The sequence below is a fragment of the Falco punctatus genome (assembly GCF_963210335.1).
Source record: "Falco punctatus genome assembly, chromosome: Z".
In the NCBI taxonomy this organism is placed as follows: Eukaryota; Metazoa; Chordata; class Aves; order Falconiformes; family Falconidae; genus Falco; species Falco punctatus.
The window spans coordinates 60,595,727-60,619,257 of NC_137586.1; the positions used below are offsets into that span (position 1 = coordinate 60,595,727).

Sequence of the window (23,531 nt, forward strand, 5' to 3'; positions counted from 1 at the left end):
CCAACCCAAACCATTCTGTGATTCTATTGTCTGTTTACTTACAGGAGGTTTTTCTCTGTCTTTGAATCACAGGCTCATTTAGGTTGGAAGGGTATTCTTGAGATTGTGTAGTCCAGCTCCTCAACTCGGGCAGTAGTAGTTCAGCTACTGTGGATTTGCCAGCACTGTGTTCAGTTTGGTTTTGAGTGTCTCTACAGCTGAAGACTTCAAGGTCTCTCTGAGTAACTTGTTCTGGTCTTGGACCACCCTCACACTAAACATGTTTCCTTATGTTTGTAACAACTTTCCTGTTTTCTAATTTGTGCCCATTGCCTCATGTCCTGTCATTGAGCATCACTGAGAAGAGTCTGGCTCCCTTTTCTTCATACCCTGCTGTTAGGTACTTACACGAATTGGAAAACTCCCGTTTTGCACCAGGAGGTACTGTTACGATCCCAGTAAGAGAGGCACTCTGAGTCCGTAAGGTATAATTTAAAATGCTATCTATAGAGTTAAGATTGTAAGGAGAGAATAGCGTAGACAATCTTGCATGCCTTTAGACAGTGGGAGTCCTGGAGGGTGTAGGACTGAATGGGCCACTGATCCACATGCAGCATGCCAGGCACTCCCTGCCTGTAACAGAGATTCTCACATTTGGGTCATTTAAGCTATAACAGGACTTCCTTACAAGGAAACAACTCTGTCCATTATTTCTACTGGCAAACAGAAAGGATGCCCACATGAGAACTTCTTGGAGCACTTGCAAATGAAGGCAAGGCCACACAGGTGGTGCAATGGCTGGTCCCCAGCAGGAGCTCCCTGCAGGCTCTGTTGCAGTGTGCTGGTGGAGTTCATCCTGATGCCAAGGTTGTGCAGCGCGTCACTGACCTGTGCTCACTCCAGTTAGCTGCTGTATGGATCAGCGACACTTTGATTTACAACAGTATTCCGGTCAGGATCACTGCAGGTCCTGCATGGTCCAGAAAACCTGGTAATCTGATATGTGTTAGGTGTACTTCAGAGCCACCAGTTTGGCTTGGTTTTCTGTGAGCTTAAATGAGAAATTGTTTAATGACTTGGCTTACACTTGTTTAGATATTTGCCTTTTTCATTAGTAATAAAGAATGCTTAGGACCTTACCACTAACATTAGGAGCACTAACAATGTGAGGTGATAAGTAGATGAGGTGCTAACAGAGAAATAAAATGGAAAAATAGTAAATATGGATTAGACTTAAAATACTCTACTGTAACATTTTAAGGAAGTGTTTATTCAATACATCTGTGCAGCAAAAAGTTTATAATTGTTTTTCATATGTCTTTAGACTGTTGAAGAATATTTGCAGTGTTGGTCAACAGCACCAAACAGATACTTTAACTGGCATTTGTTATGTTGTCTTTTCAAGTAGTTGCCTGTAATATTTCAAGCTACCACAGAAGATGTAAGAGGTGCAAATACGTGTCTTGTTAATAAGTAGAAACATCAGTACTTTTTCATACATGCTGAGGAGAATATTATTTTTTTTTGATACAGCAATAAATTATTCTATATACTAAAATGAAGTTTTATTTTCTGATTTTGACTCAAGTAACTTAAAAACAGGGTGCTAGTTACCATTTCCAGAGCTTGTGTGAAAAATTGCAGAGTGGTCTATCTACATACATACTGTCATGTTGTAGGCTTAAACTTGTGATGGAAATTTGCTATATGGTATAGTTCAATATTTTATTGTATAGCAAGTTTTCTAAACCTGTTTTGTAAACATTTAGATGTAAAACTTCCTGGCAAGCTTTTTATTTAGTAGTCTGAATTAATGCTTCTTTAGCTCCACTTCTACTGAGACGGATCTTACAGAAACTGTACCTTACGTATTTGCACAGACTTAAAATTCTTCTTTCCTTTTCTTTTGGTAGGATAAGAAATGGGTTCTCAATCATGAAGATGTCACACTGGGAGAACTACTAGGCAAGGTAAGTAATGAAGTAAGCTGAACAACATTTAAATAAATATATATTAATCATTAAGCCTAGATATTTCCTGTTTGTCTTATCTTTTAAATTACTGTGGTATGCAATTTTTATATCAATTCTTAAATACACAAGATACAGCATTGTGCTTTAAATAAATATGTCACATTAACTGGTAAATGATACAATGTGTGTGCTGAAAGTGTTCAACTAGCATACATATTTCCCATAAGCTAACTAGATTTCTATAAAGCGTGATGTGGCTGTTTCACTTCGTGTAGTCTTACCAAAAATGCTGCAAAATATAAACCCATAAATATTTTATATTTCTATTTAATATAAATAAAAATTATATTTCAAAGTTGATATAATAAGATTATTAAATCAGTATTTGTTAAATTTTCATTGCTTTTGTATGACTTATTGAATATAACGTAACTTCACAATCATGTATGTATTAAATTAAGTTTTTGGTAGTGTAGTTTATGTCACAAATACTGCTTAGGAGCTATAAGTCTTTAAAGTCAGGTAAGCCCCGTACCTCACTTATATTAGTTATTTATATGCTAATAATATAACTAATATTTTTATGTTAGTTTCAAGTGCCACTTTAGATGCAGTGTTCCAAAAGATTTCCCGAAAACTGAAAAACAGGCTTAAATGAGGGGGAGACAAGTGAAAGCAATAATTGCCTTCTTACTATGATACACACTGAAAGAATTGATAAACTGTTCAAGAAATGGGGGCATTCAGTACTGTCAGAAAATTCTGTTATCCGGGATAAAATCTTTTTGGCAATGAGATGACAAAAAATATTATTTGTCGGTAGATAGAGCTGGGTCTGCATAGCATTTGTGTCTGCACAAAATACATAATGTACCATGACAGCTTCACATTGTTAAACAGAATAGTATCAGGGGAGAAAAATAAAGATGTTTCAGGCATTAAAAAAAACTTTGTCATGCTAAAAAGTAAATATGAATTAGTTTTAATGAATAAAGAAAGTTAAAGCAATCTGAAAATTGATTAGTTTACTAAACTGAATTTACACGTGCATTGCATGTTTTTGGCACAGAGCATTTTTAACATTGATTGAAGACAACTTGATGCTTAAAAGTGGTTGTAGAAGGATACATTCTTTAAAAAATACAGAACAGGATAAAAACTGTCTTGGAACACAGTAGAAATCTGTTATGCATCCCTCTCTAAAAATACAGTCAGACTAGAAAAGATAAGAATGAAAGGACCATCAGCATGTGTATGACAAAATATTAAATAAACTACACAGCTGTTCACTATGGAAGTGAGAAACCTGAGGGTCCATAAGTCTTGAGTGTCCTGGAAAAGATGAGGAAAACCATGAAAGCCTAAGGCAGAAGACCATGCAAACTTTAGAAAAGACGAAGATTTTCCTTCACCTCAGGTGTAAATGGTCTGTTTATTTACTATTAATTCTATAATAACTCACAAAATGAAAGCTGTATGAAAGGAGCATGTTTTATTAAAAAACATATCTATATCTATCTATCTATCTATCTATATATATGCACAATAATTAAATCTTTTCAATAAAGAAGAAAACCATTTTCAATACTGAAGTAGTCCTTAACATTGGTTCAGCTTTCACTGTGAAATACTTCTGACCAGCAGGCTTGAGGAAAAGTGTGTTGGGAATGACACAACTTCTCACCTATGGGTACCTCATGCCACTATAGATATCAGAGGTGGTGTCCTGGCCTCTAGAAGTGCTATTTTAGAGGGGCAGATTGCTGTTGTAGATCATAGATTATGGCCTTGCTTGCCAGGTATGTCTTCCTCATCCTAGAGTATATAAAGTATTGGAAAGCTGCGTTTAGGTCTAAATTTCTTACCTTGTTGCTAGCAGCACATTATCTTTTTTCCATCTGTGAGTTTCTTTTTTCCCCTTGTCTGTCTTCTTTGGCAATAAAATACCATATTCAAATGCATAATGTAATGACATCTTCATTAGTCAGGAAAGACAGGAAAACATTTCTAGCAGAGATTTACTATTTTTTGAAGTCACATGCAGCCCCAGATACCAGGGCACAGAAGTGGAATTCATGTGGAAATTTATCAGGCGTAGATTTAAAATTGAGTTGTATTTATTCTTTGGGAAATACAAAACTCAGCTAAAAGTGTGAGATCTTCAGTTTTCTTCTTTTTCTTATCTTGGTTTTTTTCATTGATACCAGTATTTTGTTCTATAACCCACACTTTCCTTCTTCCTTCAATTTGTGTCCTAATTTTATTTTCCATTTGCTTTTATTTAATTAAAAAAAAATACATCTGATGGAGATTATTCTGTGGTCTTCATTATTTCTGTTTTCTTCTATGAAAGCTAAAAAAATAAACAACTTACCCCACCTGGAGTTATGCTGTTAAAGACCTAAAAAATCTGAGGCCTCACACACATGCCTTACAGAGCCGAGCATAGCTTTGAAAAAAATGTGGATCACACAACTTTTTCAGGGCAGATGCAACAATGTGGGTTTTTGCAGCAGTTTTAATTTATGATCAAAACTAATATTGGATGTGTTTGGGTTTCTTGTTTTGGATTTTTTTCTTTCTTGGATATGTGAGAATTTTTTATCTTATTTTGGTGTAGTTTATCCTAGGTTCACAGATCACTTTCTGGTCTCTTACAGACTGCAAATTAGAAACTATATATATAAAATACCATAGTGTGAAAATGAAAGAGAGCAGGAGTAAGAATAAGGAAAAAAGGTACTACTATCAGTGTCTGTTGACTGTAGAAGTTACTAAGAGGTTTTGTGAGAAAACTGTAATTACACAATTAATGTGTATTTTTCTGTTTCCAGCAAGGTCAAAGTAGAACTCATACACTGTGTCCATGTAATAGTACTACATCTGTGTGAAATACATTATGTTAGGGGCAGATACTGGAAGAAAACCTCATTTGCCTTCATAAACACATTTCAGGGTTCTCTACCAGTTACATTAGCGGTTTGCATTATTATTCTGGATATTTGTGAAGATTTTGTTTACTTATAATGATTCCCGCCCCCTGCCTCGTTTTCAGGGTAATTTTGGTGAGGTGTATAAGGGAACATTAAAGGATAAAACTCCTGTTGCTGTAAAAACTTGTAAAGAAGATCTTCCTCAGGAACTGAAAATAAAATTTCTGTCAGAAGCCAGGTAGGTTCTCTGATTTTAATCGAAATACATACTTGTTATTGGGGTTTTTTTTCAAGGTCTGTTACTAGATGGATTTACAAAATCTGACCTTCAAAACCATTCAAAGCAGTAGTCAAACTTTTTGCTTCCTTTCTACCCCTCAGTACACTCCACAGCTGTTGCCCTGGTAATGAAACACAGGCATTTTTAATGTGTGAATGCAGTAGCATCTGCACTTGATGAAACTATCTCTTCAGCAGAGCAAGTTATGCCTATAAAACACACTTTTGTTGTTGTAAATGCTTCCATTTAAAACTTCTGAGATGTGCCATGAGGACTGGGATAAGAAGACTGGAAGATGCTGTTAATTTTAAATGTGATTATACCAGTCATAAATCCTATCTGACGTGCATGACTAATAGAGCTGATCAAATGTGGCTAGGTTAATATATAGACCCCATTTAGTAATACTCTTTTTCTAAGAAGAGTTCACTTCAGTGGAGATATTTTGTGCTGTGTCAGGCAGAATGTGATTGCATACTTATTTTTCAAATGACAGTCATGCCACAATATGTTAAGTATTCTGAATATAGCTGATGTGGATAGGTAGGTTCTGAGGCCTCAGAGTAGAGGGGTGTGTTGAGATAACTTCAGAAATGTTTAAATTAACCTGCTCCCTCTTTCTACAAAGCTTCATCTGTTGTCAATTTTACTCCCAAACTAGTATGATCCAATGTGGAAAAGTAAAAGATACTGTCTACATTGAGAGAATGAAGTTAGACCACTATATCTATTGAATAATTTTAAGCAGCTTGTAACTTGGCAACTGCAAAGATCTTTCATTTGTTAAGCAGTGTGCCACTACTGGAGCAGTGTTACTCTGAAAAAACATTATATGTGTTATTTCTCCCTAAATATGTATTTACCAGGTAGGTTAGTATTTTACTTTTGATCCCAGGAAAAAAAGGGAAAAAGAGGAGATGCTTTAAGTCAGGAAATTGTTTCTGACTTAAAAAAAAAAAAAAAAGGTACATGGACTCTGCAGAGTTCTTCTTTGCCCTTCATTTCCCTTATAAATCATAGCATGCTGGTTTAGGCTCCAAATATTATTAGACTCATGTGTAAGAAGATGTAAATGTTTTTGTTTAATTCCCGAAATTAAAACTGCTGTCCTTATATTCTTCTAAAACTTACTGTATTAATTAATCTGTTCAAGTAAAATTGGAATGAATGTGCTTTTAAAAAGTGCAGCAGGGAAGTGTAGAGACATGCTGCGCATGCCTTTTTGATGTAGCTCTGCTTCTTGTCCACCACTGAAATGCTCTCAAATTACAAAGTTTCTTGAGAAACTGCAAATCTCTCAGTCCGTTTTTCAGTTATATAGACAAACGTTATGTAGACAAATGGTAAAATTATAATAAGAATAATATAGTGTTTAATCTTGATTTATTAGTGAATCAGTATGCCCTCCATCTCAAACAGAATGATGACTGATTTGTCATGTAGAGGTTTTTTCTTTATGATAACAGTAATGACATGTTCCATTAAAATAACGTAAAGGGTTTGAAAGATTTTCATATAATATTTAATCAGTTTGTACAATACCGTATATTAATATAATAAACTTCCTGTGTGTTTTGCAGAATACTCAAACAGTATGATCATCCTAATATTGTAAAACTTATAGGAGTTTGCACACAACGACAACCTATTTATATTGTTATGGAACTTGTTCCAGGTAATTTTCTTTTCCTTTTTTTTTCCCCAGCATATTTTCATAGGTATTGTTTTCATAGTATAAAATGTATTGGTTTATACATTTATTTTTCTTTTTCTCCATTCTTATATATGTGATCTCAAAAGTCACCTGTTTTACGAATCTTTGGAAATATTGGGTTCTACTAGCTTTGGAGTGGAGTGAGCTCCACAAATCTGTTGGGAGTTTTTCTGTAGCCATTCAAGACAACATAATTTGCTGAAAGGTATCTCAGCTGTGTCTTCATTTTCCTCCTGACAAGATACTACATGGTACTTCCCTTAACAATAGAGTTATGCAGTGAATGTTCAGATGGTTGTATTTAAAGAAACATTGTGGCTGGGTAATGTTTCAGTTTTGATAACTTAGATTTGAGTCATCTAATGGTAATATAAGAGGTTTTTTCTTTACCAAAATATGTTGTTCAGTTTATGGGTTGCTTTTGATTTATTTTTGGAATTTTGAGTTCATTTTATTCAATAATGGCTGGATACAATTTCAGGTTGTTGGGATGATTAACAGTTTTGGGCAGTTTTACCTCTTTGTTGATTTTTTCAGCAGCTGGAAAATGTGTGCATTTGGTAGCCTCTTGTACCACCTAATATGCAACACTGTATTTGGTTTATATATCACTGGATTTGTCTTCAAAATTATACAGTAAGCTTTTTTAAGAACCATTTCATTCATGAAGACTTAAATTGTTTATAATTCTTGAGTACTGGCTTTAGTACAAGAGACTGATGAAAAACATTTGACCTAATGGAATTTTCTGCCTCTATTCAATTAGGTTGTATTATATTAGATTATTTTATTTGTACGTGTGATTAACTTTATTAAAATGGAGACTAAAACCAGTGTCCTGGTTTTAAGGAATACTTTGGTAATCAGCTTCTCCAGACATCTCTGAAGATAAAAACAAATCATAATCTTTTAATACTTTCATCATCCTGGTTCAGGGTTTTCAGAGCCTAGGACAAGTTGTTGAAACATACTAATACAACTTAAGGAGGAATTAGTGAGAACCTTTCTCTGATTCTCCTGCATATTTTGCAGTCCAAGTCTATCCAAAATTCTTCTGTCTCATTGCATTTGCAAGGAACTTCTAAATTCTTATCCTGTTTTGCTGGTCTGTAAGTCCTCTGGGTAGCTTCCATGCATGCCTTACCTCAGAAAGTCTGTACTGTGTTCAAGCCGTCACACATTTCCATATTCTTTTACACCTGTGCTAGCACGCCATGAAACTGACCAAATCAACGAGAAATCATAAGGATACCAACTCTGAAGAAGTCAGCACAGGAAAGACAAAACACTTAGATCACTTCAGGGAAGCAGTGACTCTGACATTACTGGTTTTCTAATGGCAAGTTTGGGTGCAATTACCTACAAAAAAAAAATAATTATTAGTGCACTGATCTGGTGTTTAATGATGCCCTTTGAAGAAAGAATAGTGGTAGGCTTGTTGACCTGCATTTAACACTTAACTTTCTCAGTATGTGCTTTGTCTGTCTTTTGTCTTAAATACTTGAAGGTGTTCAAGCAGTTTACTGACATTCTTTTTAATAACTAATTTTTTTTTATTTAGTAATAAAAAATCATTTTAAAATGGCATGGTTTAGCTTAGAACTGTATTCTGTAAGTGTATGGCTAAGAAGGCATGTAATTAATAAATGTCTGACAGTCTTTTCCCTGAGGAAAAAATTAGAAACATCTCTGTAGAACGTGGGGTTTCTCCTGTGTTTTCTGAGTTCTGTTTAATGTTTGCACTTTTTCTACTGGTTTTATATCTCAGATACATGTAGGCTATACACTTACTGTGTCTTTTGAGACTGTTGTCATGTGGCTCAGTAGCACCTAATTCTGCTTTTCATTCCAGTTTCAGATTTCAATTCAGATTCTTAATTTGTTCAGGTATTAAAAACTTATTTTGAAACTTGGCACTTTATGTAGAAATGTGCTACTTTGTTAGTGATTCTGTCATAAACTGTCTCTGCAGAGAAATCTTTTTCCTTTGTTGCAAATGTAAATGGGATTACAAACTATGCATCTGGATAAAGTCATCAGAGAAAACAATAGAAAGGTGGCAGATGCATGTTGAAGCATCTGTGCATCCAGTGTTACATGCAAAAATAGCCCAGACATTGCCAACAGATAACAGAGAAGTAAAGCAGGTTGTCAAAGACAATTACCCTTTGTAGGCAGATGTCTTTTCCTGGGAAGGGGGGTGTGTGTGTGTGTCAACATAACAAGTGGCATGTGTCCTAAAGCCATCACATCAATAAAGGCTTTTCAAGATGAATGATTTCGGAGGGATTGACTGAAATATTAAATAAGGTAGCAAATTGTGTTATGGATATATAGCCAAAGTGAAAAGGTAGATGAGAAATTATATATATTAATGAAAAAGAAGCATAATTTACTTACTGTTCACTTACTTGCTGGTGGCTGTGCTGATCTCACTGTTACGTGTCCACTCAGTGTCAATCCATTGTAGATGACATCAGTACAGAAAGACTGTGTTAATCTTTTTTACAATCCACCACCTGTCAAGAAATGAGGGAAAGAGCTTAATGTGATGTGTTTGTGTATTATATACATCTCTTTAAGGGATGAGTATGTGGAAAAACACATCCTATCTCCTTGCCATTGGCTCGGTTGTTAGGCCCAGGCCTGTTCTCAGTCTTGTCCTGCAGGTCTTTCTGCAAGAGCCTCTACAGGTGGGAAGGGGGGGAACGTCCTGTAAGCAGAATGTTGACATCTTTTTCTGTATTTGGTTGGGGTGAGGTTACTCCAGTCCTTCTGGCTTCTCAGACAATATCTAATGAAAAAAACAGTCCGTTAAATGGAGAAAGGAAAAGGCTAGGAATGACAGAACTTGGGGTTTTTTTTGTTACTGTAACCATATTTTTTTTTTTAATGGTACCATTGATGATGACAAGAATTTAGGATACTTTATCTACTAGATTGAAAACAAATGAGTAAGAGTCAATGATTTTTTTAAATTTAAGCTATGCATGATTCTTGTGTAAGATGAGGGACTCCAGTAAATTGGTGAAAGAGCGTTGCTTCTGAGAACTCAGAAATCATAACAAATGCTTTAATACAGATGTGTTTTACAGTTGTCTAATAAAATATGCCCAATGGCCATTACTAGGTAAGTTTCTTTCTTACATTTTAAAAATTTATTTTAAGGAATGTGCATTTAGGAAAAAAAACCTACTGGAATACTTTTTAAAGAGCTGAGTTCTGTTTTCCAGGTAAGCAACTGGTACTATTGCCCAAGTAAAGACTTACAATAAATAGTTTCTTTGAATACAGGAGAGAACATTATGGCAGTTGTTTTTTATTTTTTTTTGCATACATGCCACAAATAAAAGTCTCAGTAAGATAGAGTGGCTCCCTACAAATAAGAAAATCCCAAGCAGTATTCTAAAGAGCGTTTTTTGGGAGGTATATGCTTCTATTTTGTGTCAGATAGTATTTATATGTTCTATAATTTAGAGCTATTACTGCTTTCTAAAAACTATTCTTCTAATTGATAAAAAATAAACTAATTAGAGTACTCCCTGTCATATATAAACAGAAGCTAAAATGTATGTAGCAGCAACAATGTCCTTCATATATACATGGAAGTTTACATGTATAGAAGAGATGTGACATAAAACTGCCATTCAGGAATTCATAATGAGAGTTACTGAAAAAAAATCAATAATTTTTGAAATTCCAAGCAAATTGTACTCCCTCCCCTACCTTCCCAAAATTGCTAAGATAACCACTGAAACTGAGTTGAAGAGTCCTTAATATTTTTTCTTATAAACATTTTATGTATTTATGGGTTTTTTTATATTATATACATATATACATATATATAATATATGTATTATAATGTATATATACGTTACCAGAGAACAATAGAAAATTCTTCTTTGCAGGCTTAAGTTATGCTAGCTAGTTGCTGTGAAAAAGCAATTTGGCAAAGCAGATGGTTTTAAAATGTTGATTTGTGATTGCATAGTAGATAAATTTGTAATAACCTTTAAAGCACTCTTAGCAAATACTTAATTTTATTCTTTTTTACCTAAATGACATTGAAATACTCACTAAAAAGAACTAATGCCCAGATCCTTACAAGAGCCCAATGCTGAAGTGGCTGTGTGGCTTCCCAGCTACTATAAGAAAAATTAATCTGTATTTTACAGTGGCATAGTTTTTTCTGTGAATTTTTTAGTAGACTAAGAACTGAGAAAACAACTCTATTTGGAATTTTTGTTAATGGAGAACTTCCCATAGAGATTTCTTCTTTTTCTTTGGTAGTTCTAACTCTTTCTCTGTGACAACTATAGTTATCAGTTTGAAAATATTAAGACTATTAAAAAGAAAGAAAATTTTAGGAGTACATCACCCGTGCATTTATATGCTGATTTTTTTTATGCATTTTGTGTTCCTAATAGAAGTTGGACTTCTATTTCTCTTTTGCTGTGTGCTGACCTTTGTTTTTATTTTCTGATTTCATATTGCTAGTGTCTGCTCTTCACATTCTATTAGGACTCTTAATTTAGGATAGCCCTGAACAATGTATATGTGCATGCCCTCTGCACTTGCAGTAAGTCAGATGTGCTGGTTTCTAGATACAGAGGTTCAGGTAATCTCAGCTCCTTGAACATGTGGTGTGATGTCTTGAGCCAGAGGGCATGTGATGTGAGATCCACATTCAGTGTAACTTCAGTTCCCTGCAGAGTGAGCTGCACCATCTAATTTGCTGAGCATTTGCTGATCATCTGCATAGCATATGCAAAGTAAGTGGGATGCATCTAGTGGAGGACTGTGTTCTGATAGTAAGCTGTTGTGCAGCTAAGAAGCCTATAAACTTGGTTTATGACCTAAGCTTTACCAATACCTGGGGAGAATACAGTGGCTAAACTCTCCCTACTGATTCTGACTCCAGGGAGGCTACTGAATAGTGAAAAACAGTATTTGCCAGTTTCTTCTTCTGTCTCCACTGCCCCAGAGCAGATTTGAGATGCTGTGTTAGCATATAGCTAATGAGAACTCCATGCCAAAAAGGCATGTTTGATTTTACAATACAGTGAAATAAATCTTACTGTAATTGCAGTGTCATGCAGTGAATTTTAAATACTGCATTGAAGGAGCAGAAATTATTCAGATGAACTCCAGGAAAAGTAGAGTACAACTCTCAAGTTGATGTATACTGCCCAGGATTTTCATACCTTTCAAAAGTGCTGCTTGGAAACATTAGGTTATGGAACCTGTTAGTATTACAAAGAACTCTGGTGATCCCATATGTTGCTATAAATTATTTTCTTTGTACTATTCTTCCTTTTCTTCTTACTACTTTATAATGAAATGTCAGCTCAGACGGTTTGGTAAGGTTTGTTGCAAAGGTACTATTTGACGGAGTTTTTTTCTGATATCTTCTGATCTGAAAATGTGAATATGCATTATTTCATAACTCAGTATAGTAACTTTTTAATAATCTGTTGTGATACATTTTAAGTATTCAGTTTATCCTAAGGCAGACAGAAGATGTTAAAGTGAGAACTGCTAATGAATTTTGGGAAAAGAAACCAGGTATGTTGAGATTTGCCAAATGCTTGATGTTAGCATAGCGCCATGAGTTTGTATTGTCATATGGACTTGGCTAGCCTGACTGAAAAGTAATGTAGAAAAGGTGGGCTACCAGTTCAGTAAGGTTTGCTGTGTATTTGAGACTCTGAATGTAGTCTGTAGCCTTCACCACAGGAATTTTCTAGTATAGATAAGCCTTTGTTAGGGTTGGCTTCCAAAATGAGGAACAGCAGAACCTTGTGTAGAAGTATGGTTTGTAGTATGTAAGAAAGTATGTAATTTTTTTGTGATGCCACATCAATCTAAAAAATAGAGCTTTTTACTCATATTTTCTGGGTTAATGTATTCATTTTAATTTGCTCTGTGCCTCTTTTCCCAGTTGGTTTTTTTGCGCTTTAATCCTGCATTGTTGACCTTAAAACTGAGGAAAGGGAAGTAATTATGAGGAGCTGCTTTGGTATTCAGAACAGGAGAAGAACAATTTGCCATTGTCTCTTAAGGCCGCACAGGGCATGAGGAGTTTTCATAACAGCTCATTTTTAGCAAATTTAGGTGATGATCAGAGAGACTGCCTGGAATACCGCTAGCATTATCTGTAAGCTGGCCGGCGTCCAGGCTGATAACCTGAGACAAATGGATGCCGGATTTTGATGGGGTGTAGGGAAGATTATCAGGAAAATGGTGAAGGAGTTGTTAAAACCTGCTTCCTGTTCTTTTCTCCTTCCAGAGTGAACTCAGCATCTTTTCACGGAAAAAGATGGAAAAAGAAGAAACTAGAATACTCTTCTCTTGTACCCTTCCTCACTGTTATCTTCCTGTCTTAGGAAGGTCCCAACTTCTCTCTTAGTGATCATGGACCTTATAGTATTTCTGCTTTGAGAATAAGGGGTTTTAATATACTGAAACACTCAGGATCACTTAATTGTGTTTTCATCTGCTCTTAATTTATCATGCAGTCTCCCATGTAATCAAAAACAAACTGGGGGAGTCCCTTTAAACTTTAAATGTTTTTTTTCTCTTCCTAGGTTTAGGGGGAAAACAAACCAAAATAATTGTAATCTGTAAGATACTAAAAGCAATCTCAAGCCACAGTTTTTTTCTTCTCCTTCTTCATGTTCATTTTAATTTAATTGAATTTTAATTTGCCTTGAAGTGAGAACTTAGTTTAGAGGTAGGAACTTTTTATGTTCATGAGCTGTGTGTTCTAGAGTAGGGCATTTTGAAGATAGATGTGTAATCCTATGGTGCAGTTACAACTTCATGCAACTATTTCAACAGTTGATCTTGCAGAACTTTCAAAAGTGCCTCTGTCCCTCTAGCAAAAAGAGTCTGCTGGAAGGCTGATTGATGCTGAAAAAAATGTTAACTTTTAATTTTATTTTATGTGATTTAACTGCTGTGCTTTCTACTTTGTATGGTGTCTTTTTTTTTCTATTTCCTGCTTCTGAAGGCAGAGAGATCTTCACGATTTTTTCCAATTGCTTCTCTTTAGAGATCCCTGAATACTTAATGAAGTCCGGCATGATCTGCCTTATTGGTTGTATAGTACATCTTCAGTAGCTGACTTTTGCCACCAAATTTCAGATCTGTGTTCTGTCTTGCAGACACATCCTGAATCTTTACTGTCAAAAGTCAGTGCAACAACAACAAATGGTCATTCAAATTCTATACAAATTCAAATTAGAGATAAGGTGCAGATTTTTACCAGTGATAGTGTCTTTTTTTTTTTTCCTAGCCAAATAAGTTGTCTGATTCAATACCCAGCTGTTGCTAAAGCCGTATTCTTGTCTACCCTACAGCTTCTCTTCACAGAAATATGATCCACGTCTGTTTCTTTAGGTTTTGTCTCTTACTGTATCCTTTCCTCCTGCACCCAAATAAGCTTCCAGCTTCCGTTTTTTGTTGTTTCTACTTCTCTGTAACCTCTGCCATCTTCTTTCTTGTTGGGCACTTCGCCCTATGAACCATACACCCCCCTGTGGATTCCTTCTTCCATATATAAGTCCAACTTCATCCTCTCACCCTGAGTCCTCTTGTACTACACACACATGTACACATACAGACCCCGTTTCTTCTTCCCCCCTTCCCTTCTTAGTCTTGTACGTTGATGTGGGCTTCTATTTGCTACATGGTTTCCAGCTGTGAAGATACAAAGAGAAGAGGGGGAACAGTCAGATTCCTTTGTTGGGGTGTAGGTAGTGGTGATTAAAATTTCCTTGCAGCTCAGAGTTTCTCTATTTGATAAAACGAGACCAAAGCCTCACTGTACAGTCTTCTTTTGAGACTGGAATTTGATGTTTATCTTTTCAATTATTTTAGGCTTTGATGATACTTTATTTTATATCAGGATTGTACAAATGTAAATCAGCAAGTAGATGAAACTAGAAAATCTGTTTGAAAACTAAATAAAAACAACCCAATACAAAAAATCAGCAAATGTTTTGATAGCTACAACAATGTCTATATCTGTCTTATTTCTTTAGTTTTATTTGTTGGAATTCCTTCACATTATTATTTTTGCTTTACCTACAGAAACTCTTTAAGTAAAAATATTTTTTTATGTGTCTGTATTTAAATGTTCATAGTTTTTCTTTAGGTTAAAAAACCCCTGCTCTTCATGTATGGTCTGTTTCACACAGACTATTATGACTTTCTAATCTGGAATAATTTTCAAGGCCAGTGATTATTGTTTTTTAAGCATAATCCAATTATAGACATTGATGAAACAAAACTGCATGGAAGTCTTCCTGGGGGAAGATTATCTCCCTTTTAGTTAGCTTCTGAAGTAGATTCTAGCCACCCATTTATAGTCCTATATACTAATAGCCACAATACCACGAGTACAAGTAAGTCCAGGCAGTGTTATTTTATGCAGCACAAAGGACAGGAGATGCTGGCTGTTGATGTCTCACTATGATTTCTGGTTACTTCTTGGCAGATAATGACAGACTTCATTTTTTGGACAGGCTTTTATGGTAGGATCACTGGCTTCACGCTCTAGCTTCTTTGATCCACCTTAAGTCTAAGGCAAGTTTGCTGACCATTATCAGTCACAGGATCACAGAATCACAGAATACTTGGGGTTGGAAGGAACTTCTAGAGATCACCTAGTCCAACCCCTTCCTAAAGCAGGTTCACCTACAACCAGGTGCACAGGACCATGTCCAGGCAGCCTTTTCAGTGTGTTCAGAGGAGACTCCACAACCTCTCTGGGCAGCCTGTTCCAGCACTCTGTCACCCTCAAAGTCACATTCAAAAGGAATGTCTTGTGTTGCAGTTTGTGCCCGTTGCCCCTTGTCCTGTCGCTGGGCACCACTGAAAAGAGCCTGGCCCCGTCCCCCTGACGCCCACCCTTAAGGTGTTTGTGTGCACTGGTAAGATCCCCTCTCAGTCTGCTCTGCTCCAGGCCAAACGGCCCAGCTCCCTCAGCCTCTCCTCGTCAGGGAGATGCTCCAGTCCCCTCATCACCTTCGTAGCCCTCCGCTGGGCCCTCTCCAGTAGTTCCCTGTCTCCTGAACTGGGGAGCCCAGCACTGGACACAGCTGTGCCAGATGTGCCCCACCAGGGCAGAGCAGAGGGGCAGGATCACCTCCCTCGGCCTGCTGGCCACGCTGCTCCTGATGCCCCCCAGGATCCCACTGGCCATTAGTACGGCAAAACCTTACATGATTATAGCAACTTTAATTTATTTTGCTTAGCAGGAAAAATGATGTTTTAAGGGGATTTTACAATAGTACTCTGTAGGCAGTTGAAAAACCTTGGGTTTACTTACAGTTTCTGTTACTACTTATGTAAGAGGTTTTTTAAAAAATGAAAGCACTTCACTCCACACAAATGATCCATTAGTTGAAAGTGAAGGCACACAAAAGGAAAAGGAGTGCTTCAGCGTTTCTAAACTCTTACATTTTTAATGGTTTGTCAAACAACTGCTTACTTTGTTAAAAAGCTGTCTTCTGGAATTGTTGCAGATGCATGTTTTCTATTTTAAATTCATAATTCTAAGTAGCTGTGTTTGGGGTTTTTTTGTTGATGATGTATATGGGATTAAGATACTGGGCAATAAAGATGCTCTAAATATCTTTTAGGTTAGTCAGAAGACTGATCATATGAATCATCAAATTTATAAATACAGGAGCAGTTAAAAGTAATTTCAATATTATTATAAGATCTTATAAAACAATTACGAATATTGAGTCGTGGATCTTCTCTGTGTTAAGTGACCATTAAGTGGTATGGCCAGAAGCATACTGTATCTACATGATTAATGTGTGTATAAATTTAAGAGTGAAGTGGACTCCAAACAAACTGCTGCTTAGCAAGGCTGTTTAATAAAGGAAGTTATCCCACTTTATTAAAACCTATATGTTAATAATAATATGTGTAATTCCATTCATTATTAATAATTGCTATTACACTATCATATATGTTAATATTTGTATAATTATTATGTATAACATTATTTAAATGGTGTGATGCTATATAGAGATGTAATATATAAACAATGTTGTCTGTATATCTAGATATCAATGAGTGGGAGATTTCACACCAAAGTTTCAAAACTGTATTTTAATTACGTTCAGTGTCAATACTGGTTATTAGAATGCTGCCAGGAGTGCCTAGAACATTTTGGGCACCAGCTCAGGAGAACACTGAAGTATGTACTCATAATTTCTTATAAATTCCACTAAATTCAAAGATTACCATAATTAATTATTTTGCAAACTGATTTAACATATTTCATTACTGTTTCTTGCATTTTGATTTCTTCTCAGAGATCACAGGTAGTGTTTTTCTGTCTTGCAAAACACTAGCTTACTTTTGTGCGCACCATTAAGTGAACAGTGATACTGCCATAAAATACTACTTAACATACAGCATAAAGTTTATGCTGTAAAGTATGGCCAACACTAGGAGATACCTATATGTGGTATTTTCACTCTTAAAAAATCTGCATATAATGATAAATAGCTCACATTCACAGTGAAATACACGAATAGCGGGCTGATCTCATGGAGCTTCTGCTTATGTACTGCATTTTGTCATCTACTTAGTAAAATAATTCTATTATATTAAGCAGACACTCCAGTACTGTTATTTATCTTTCTGTAAACCCAAAACAGGCAGTTGATTTCTGCTTGGTGATAATACTGTAATGGTCTAGTTATTTCTGTAGTTATTAGAGTGGTGGGAGCAGACCTCATTTACTGGTAGTGTTGTGTGCCATTAACTGGAAAACAGGTAGCTGTCTAGAATACAATAGAAATTCCACATATAAGAGAAAGCATTACTTACTATTACGTAGGTAGCTAGTTTTGTTTCAGATGTTTCATAGTCTAATTGGTCTGTTTATTTACCAACAGCTATTACATTGGAGATAATGCTCTGAAACTATGTGCTGCAAATAGTGAATTAGGGCTTTTTATATTTAAACTTGTTTTAAGAAGTACATGAAGGTATTGCATAGCCATAGTTCTGCACAGAAAGGTTTGTAGTGAAATCCGCTTAACTCAGCTTTGAAAGTATTCATGCAGATGCTTTCCTGCGAAGATGAGTAGCTGAGACATTGGCCACAGTGAACATTTAAACTCCGAATTTACTAATGAGAATAATTCTGTTAGTTGAAGGACAGACACTTGTCTGTGTTGGTGTCACAATGATAAGGATAATCAGATTTAACCTAAAATTACATATCTTGTACAGAATGAGATGTGTATCAGTTTGCTCATTTATTTTGTCTGCAACAAACAGTGCTTTTAAGTCAATATTGAATAGAGTATTTAAAAGACATTTTTGTTATCTCTGTGTGAGGACGGAAACAACTGAAGACAGAACTACTAGCAAAAATGCACTTTTGATGACCTTTTTCACCATTGAGACTGAGACAAGATAATATTATGAAAACAGTGTTTTGATGATAGGCATAAAATACCTTTTATGCAACTTGAGGTATACAGTGCTGGTTTTGCTCAGAACTCTGGAATTTCATACAGTACATGCCAAACACTGAAAATCAGCAAGTCTAAATCAGTTCTTGATGGTCTGATTATATTGGGAGGTTACAGGTTTGTGCTGTGCTATTTCAGCATACTCTGTTGGAAGGAACTCAGCAGCATTTAATCCTGTTCAGATATGAAGTCATGAAAATTAGGGTCTTAATCTGTCAGATTAACATGCCTGTGCATGTTAGAAACAAATTCATAACATGTATTGTTTCTAATGTTTTACTGGATATGGTTAGCTTTTCTTTTGATACCTTATTATCTTTAGTAATCTGTTGAGAACAGATTTTTTTACTATTGATTTTGAAAAGAAGTAACTAATTTCTCCAAAGAATTTATACAAACTGTGAGGAATTTTAATTTAGATTCACACTGATGCTGTTATAACACTTTTTATAAAGAGACCTTTCTTACTTAGGACATGTTCATTCATTTTTAGTATGGCTATGTGAGAAGGATTTTTTTTTTTTTTTTCAGTGTATCAAACTGCGCTTATCTTTATTTTCAGTTCTTCCTGCAGTAAATTGTTAGAAATTCTTAGTCTTCAATATTGGAACATTGGTGGCTAAAGATAAATTTTTTTTTAGATTGAACTTAGTTTTTCCTGTAAGCTTCCTTGATTTACAGTTCTCCTTCAAATAATGCCACAATTTGTCAAGGTTGAAGGACTTCACATTCATAAAGGCATATAATCATACTTGTGAATTAAAGGATTATTCCTATGTACAGAGCAGTAAGTTCTCAGTATATAAACAAAATAATTTTCATCACCTTGTTTGTATGTATTAGAGGGGGGAATTGTTTAAGAAGTATTGTTATCTGTCTGCTGTAACCAGAATAATTCTGTTCACATCTATAAGAAATGACACATATTTCAATGTAGTGTTTACCTCCCTTCTCTCTGGCAATACCTACTTTTTACCTGTTACTAAACAATGTCAGTTACCTCTCAGATCAAAGGAAAGGCAATTATTACCCAGTCCAGTTTACAGTAGTATTCTATTCTTCTAAGATTTCATTAGAATTTTAAAATTCAGTATCCCAGTATTCACTCTGTCAAACTTTGGAGATTTAATGTGTGTAAAACATGGTATTTCAAACTGACTTTAGAGTCAAGGGCATCCAGTCAGATCTGGATTTTTCATCTCTGTGTTACCCAGCCTAGGAGCAAAGGGCATCACGGGCTCTGTGTGTGCCAGCGGCTCTGTTGATGATGCAGACGATATAGTATGATGATGCTGAGGATGCAGTATTTGCCTGCCCATCTGAGGGGTTCTTGTTGGCCAACATGAGAGCATTTGCTGTGTTGGTAAAAAAGATTACTCACCTTTGCTTTCATCCTTGCACATTAACAATTGTTCTGGCAGTCTGATTTTAAACCCCTACATGATCAGTAGTTTTGTATTACGTGGTTTATACAAACCCTTTGTTACTCTTACAAACTGAAAATAGACCATATAGGCTTTAAAACAGGCTGGTTTTTGCTGTTATGTACACTTCTTTTTAAAAATGGCTGTTCGTCACTGAAGAAGAACGTATCAGTAATCTTATTCACCTGTTTGTTTGGAATCAAGAGTATTAAGAAAATTGGAGGCTAGTAGCTACTGGTCTACCCCAGCAGTCAGTACTGGGTCTGATACTGTTTCACATCTTCATTAATGATCTTGGTAACGGGGCAGAGTGCACCCTCAGCACGTTTGCTTATGACACCAAACTGGGAGAAGGGACTGATAAGGCTGCCATCTGGAGGCACCTGGACAGACTGGAGAAATGGGCTGACGAACCTTGTGCAGTTCAACAAGGAGTTTGAAGTCCAGCACCTGAGAGGCCACCAGTACATACTGGAGCTTGCCCAACTGGAAAGCAACTTGGCAGAAATGGACCTGGAGGTCCTGTTGGGCATCGAGTTGAACATGCACCAGTGGTGTGTTACTGCTCTAAAGAAGGTGAATGGTATCTTGGGCTGCATTAGAGGTGATCCTTCCCCTCTATTCAGCTCTGGTGAGGCCACATCTGGAGTACTGTGTCCAGTGCTGGTCTCCCCAGTACAAGACAGACATGGATGTAGTGGAGACAGCCCAATGAAGAGCCATGAAGATGATAAAAGAACTGGAGCATCTTTCCTTGGATGAAAAGCTGAAAGAGCTGGGACTGTTCAGCCTGAAGAAGAGAAGGCTTATGAGGATCTTACCAGTGAATATAAATACCTGAAGGGAGGGTGCAAAGAAGACAGACCCAGGGTCTTTTCAGTGTGTGCCCAGTGCCAGGGCAACGGGCAGACACTGAAAAACAGGAGGTTCCTCCTGAACATGAAGGAACACTTTATTTTCCCTGTGAGGATGACACAGGTTGCCCAGAGAGGTTGTGGGGTCTCCCTCCTTGGAGATGTTCACCAGGACCATCTGGTCATGGTCCTAGGCAACCAGCTTTAAGTGGCCCTGCTTGAGCAGGCAGTTTGAATCCCCAGAGGTCCCTGGAAGCCCAAGTGTTACATGATTCTGTGAAAATAGAGCATTTTCTGGCTTTCCTGTGGTATTACAGGTTTACAACAAAGGAAATCAAGCAAAATGGTAACAGTTGTTTTGATCTACAGTTTATCAGGTGCTTATTATCTCAGAGTTTTCATTAACGTCAGCCTATAAAGTCGTCATATCCAGATTATTTGTACTAAAAAAAGCCTGATCCCAGGCAAAATGAATAAACAAAACAGTTGGCAGTTAAGGTGTTAATCCTTTTTACAGTTACTTCAACTTAATATTTTAAAGGTATTACAGTTACATGTCTTAACAGCAGACTTTTTTTTCTTTAATAGTCTCTTATTTCTTACAGTATGAAATATAAATAGAAATACCCTCATAAGAAAATCCCATATGAAACCTTTAATATATAGTGTCTTTTCATATTGCTAAGAAAGGCAGTATATAAAATTGTGTAGCAGTGCATTATTTGCAGGAGAGAATCTCTATAGTGAATTCAGTGCAAAATTAAAAGAATCAAAGACCAGAGCAATGGCTGGCTGTACACTAGCAAATAAGTAGTGTGATGTGGAAAGCTCCACTATGATTTTTTTGCCTTTGACTGGAACAGTAAAATCTTTTTTAGAAAAAGATCTTTAATTCAGTTATATCAATCAGAACATGGCATTGCAGTGTTTGTATAATGTGTCTCCTGATTATTTTTGTCCTAAATCAATTTTTCAGGATTTTTTTTTGTTTTTGCAAATGCAGGTTACTTTTTAGAAATACTTCATGCTGACCCTTGCGCCTCCTCGGACAAGAGGACATCAACTTTATTCCCCCCAGGCAGAAGACTGTGAAGTCACAGTAATGGGTTTTTGCCTTGAATTGTTAGTGTCAAATGTGCAGTTAATATTGCCCAAGAAGTAAAACACTTAGCCCTCCAAACACATCAGTGTAGAACATGAGAAACAGCACTGCAAATCAATTAAAAATCAAGTCACTGTCATGTAATTAAAAGCAACTAACCTTTATTCACAGTTTTTATTAAATCCCTACAGCAACCAGTCTGTGGTTAGAGTTATATTTATCACAAACTATCAATCATTTTTGTCAGAAATTCTCATGTAAGTCTGTATCTAATGTACCCTGGTGAAGATTTCAGGTATATCAAAAACATATGTGCAGTTTTCTGGTGCGGTTTTCACTTTTAAGCACCTACTATTTAAGGGAAGTTACAGAAACTGCATTTTGAATGGTGAGTCCCTTCCTTTTTCTCAGGCTAAACTCAAACTGATGAGTTGGTGAGAACAGCTGATAGCTGTATTTTGTTTGGTCTCTCACCCCCAGTGAGAGATTAATTGTCAGTATCCTATCTGTCATGTCTAACTGTCCATCTTTCTGTTTTTGTAGGAGGTGATTTCCTGTCCTTTTTAAGAAAAAAGAAGGATGAGCTAAAAACCAAACAGTTGGTGAAATTTTCATTAGATGCTGCTTCTGGTATGGCATATCTAGAATCTAAAAATTGTATACATAGGTAAGAAAGATTTTTTTTCTCTCAATATTGTAATTTTGATCATTGGAAATGTTAGCTGTTTAAGCGTTTATGGTGCTTACTATTATCAGTGATGACTACAATTTAAAAACCAAAAAGGCTACACTTTTTCTTAGAGGAGGTCATTATTGCTTGTCTAATTCAAAACTGTTCCTGTTCATTTGGGTAAAAACAAGTACTCCATTATTGATCTGTACAGTTTGTTGCTATTAATGTAAGTTCATAATGATTTTTTCCATAATAATTTGCATTATGGCAGCATAATTGATACAATGACAATCACAGCAAAAAGCAATCTGTGAGGCTTATATCCTGGCTGAAGTTTACAGGTATTTGGCTGGCCAACAGAGAAGTTAAGATACATTTGGAGTGTGTTTTGTCAAGATCCACTGGTTTCTCAGGTAGTAAAGGGAGGAAAACTATAGAGTTCTGTATATTAAGATATTAATTTCCTGGACAGTTCTTTCTAAATTATAGAAGATTATCAGGCTTTATGCTCTTGGGGTACGTTATTTCTATTTCTACCATTCTTTTTTGCTGTTTCATCTCGAGTTTGGCTGCTGTGGCACTGCTTACATTCAGTTTCTATCAAAGGGAATGTATTTAATTTCCACCTATTTTTCTCTATATACAGAGTATATACAATGATACAATGATGTGGCTGAAATATGGGACATAAAAATGATGATAATCCACTTTACAGAAAAAATAGGAAGAACAAGTTTCATTTATAATATTGATGACTTCTGCTTTGTGTTGTAGAACATTTGTAGGTGAACTGTATGCCACTTCACTTACATAATCAGCCCATTTCAGATTTAGCACTGTTCTGATGAATGTTGTTACTGGAGGCCTTGAGAGGTATTTCTTTTAGATTTTTATCAACAGTTAATTGCTCAGTTGTGATTATGTCGGGAAGTAGATCTGTCTTTAAAAACATTCTTCCAACAGGATTAAGCTCAAACCCTATTTATAAAATATTACAGTATTATTGTAAGTCTCTTTTTTGTGTTCAGCTAGATTTAAGGAAGCTTCAATAGAATAGTAATCTTATGCTGTTTCCAAAACTTGGAATTTTTT

General features: G+C 35.9%; 1 protein-coding gene across 4 annotated transcripts in view; it reads left to right on the forward strand.

Annotated features, from left to right (window-relative positions):
• FER (FER tyrosine kinase) overlaps positions 1–23,531 on the forward strand; it is a 202,445-nt gene that overhangs the window by 133,801 nt on the left and 45,113 nt on the right. For 3 of the 4 annotated variants that reach the window (XM_080371961.1, XM_080371963.1, XM_080371962.1), the window contains 4 exons: positions 1,893–1,949; positions 5,008–5,123; positions 6,746–6,840; positions 22,310–22,433. In XM_080371961.1, coding sequence (XP_080228087.1) covers positions 1,893–1,949; positions 5,008–5,123; positions 6,746–6,840; positions 22,310–22,433 — 392 coding nt within the window. Of the gene's footprint in view, positions 1–1,892; positions 1,950–5,007; positions 5,124–6,745; positions 6,841–22,309; positions 22,434–23,531 lie in introns of those variants that run through there. The other variant, XR_013924856.1, reaches the window with a different exon arrangement.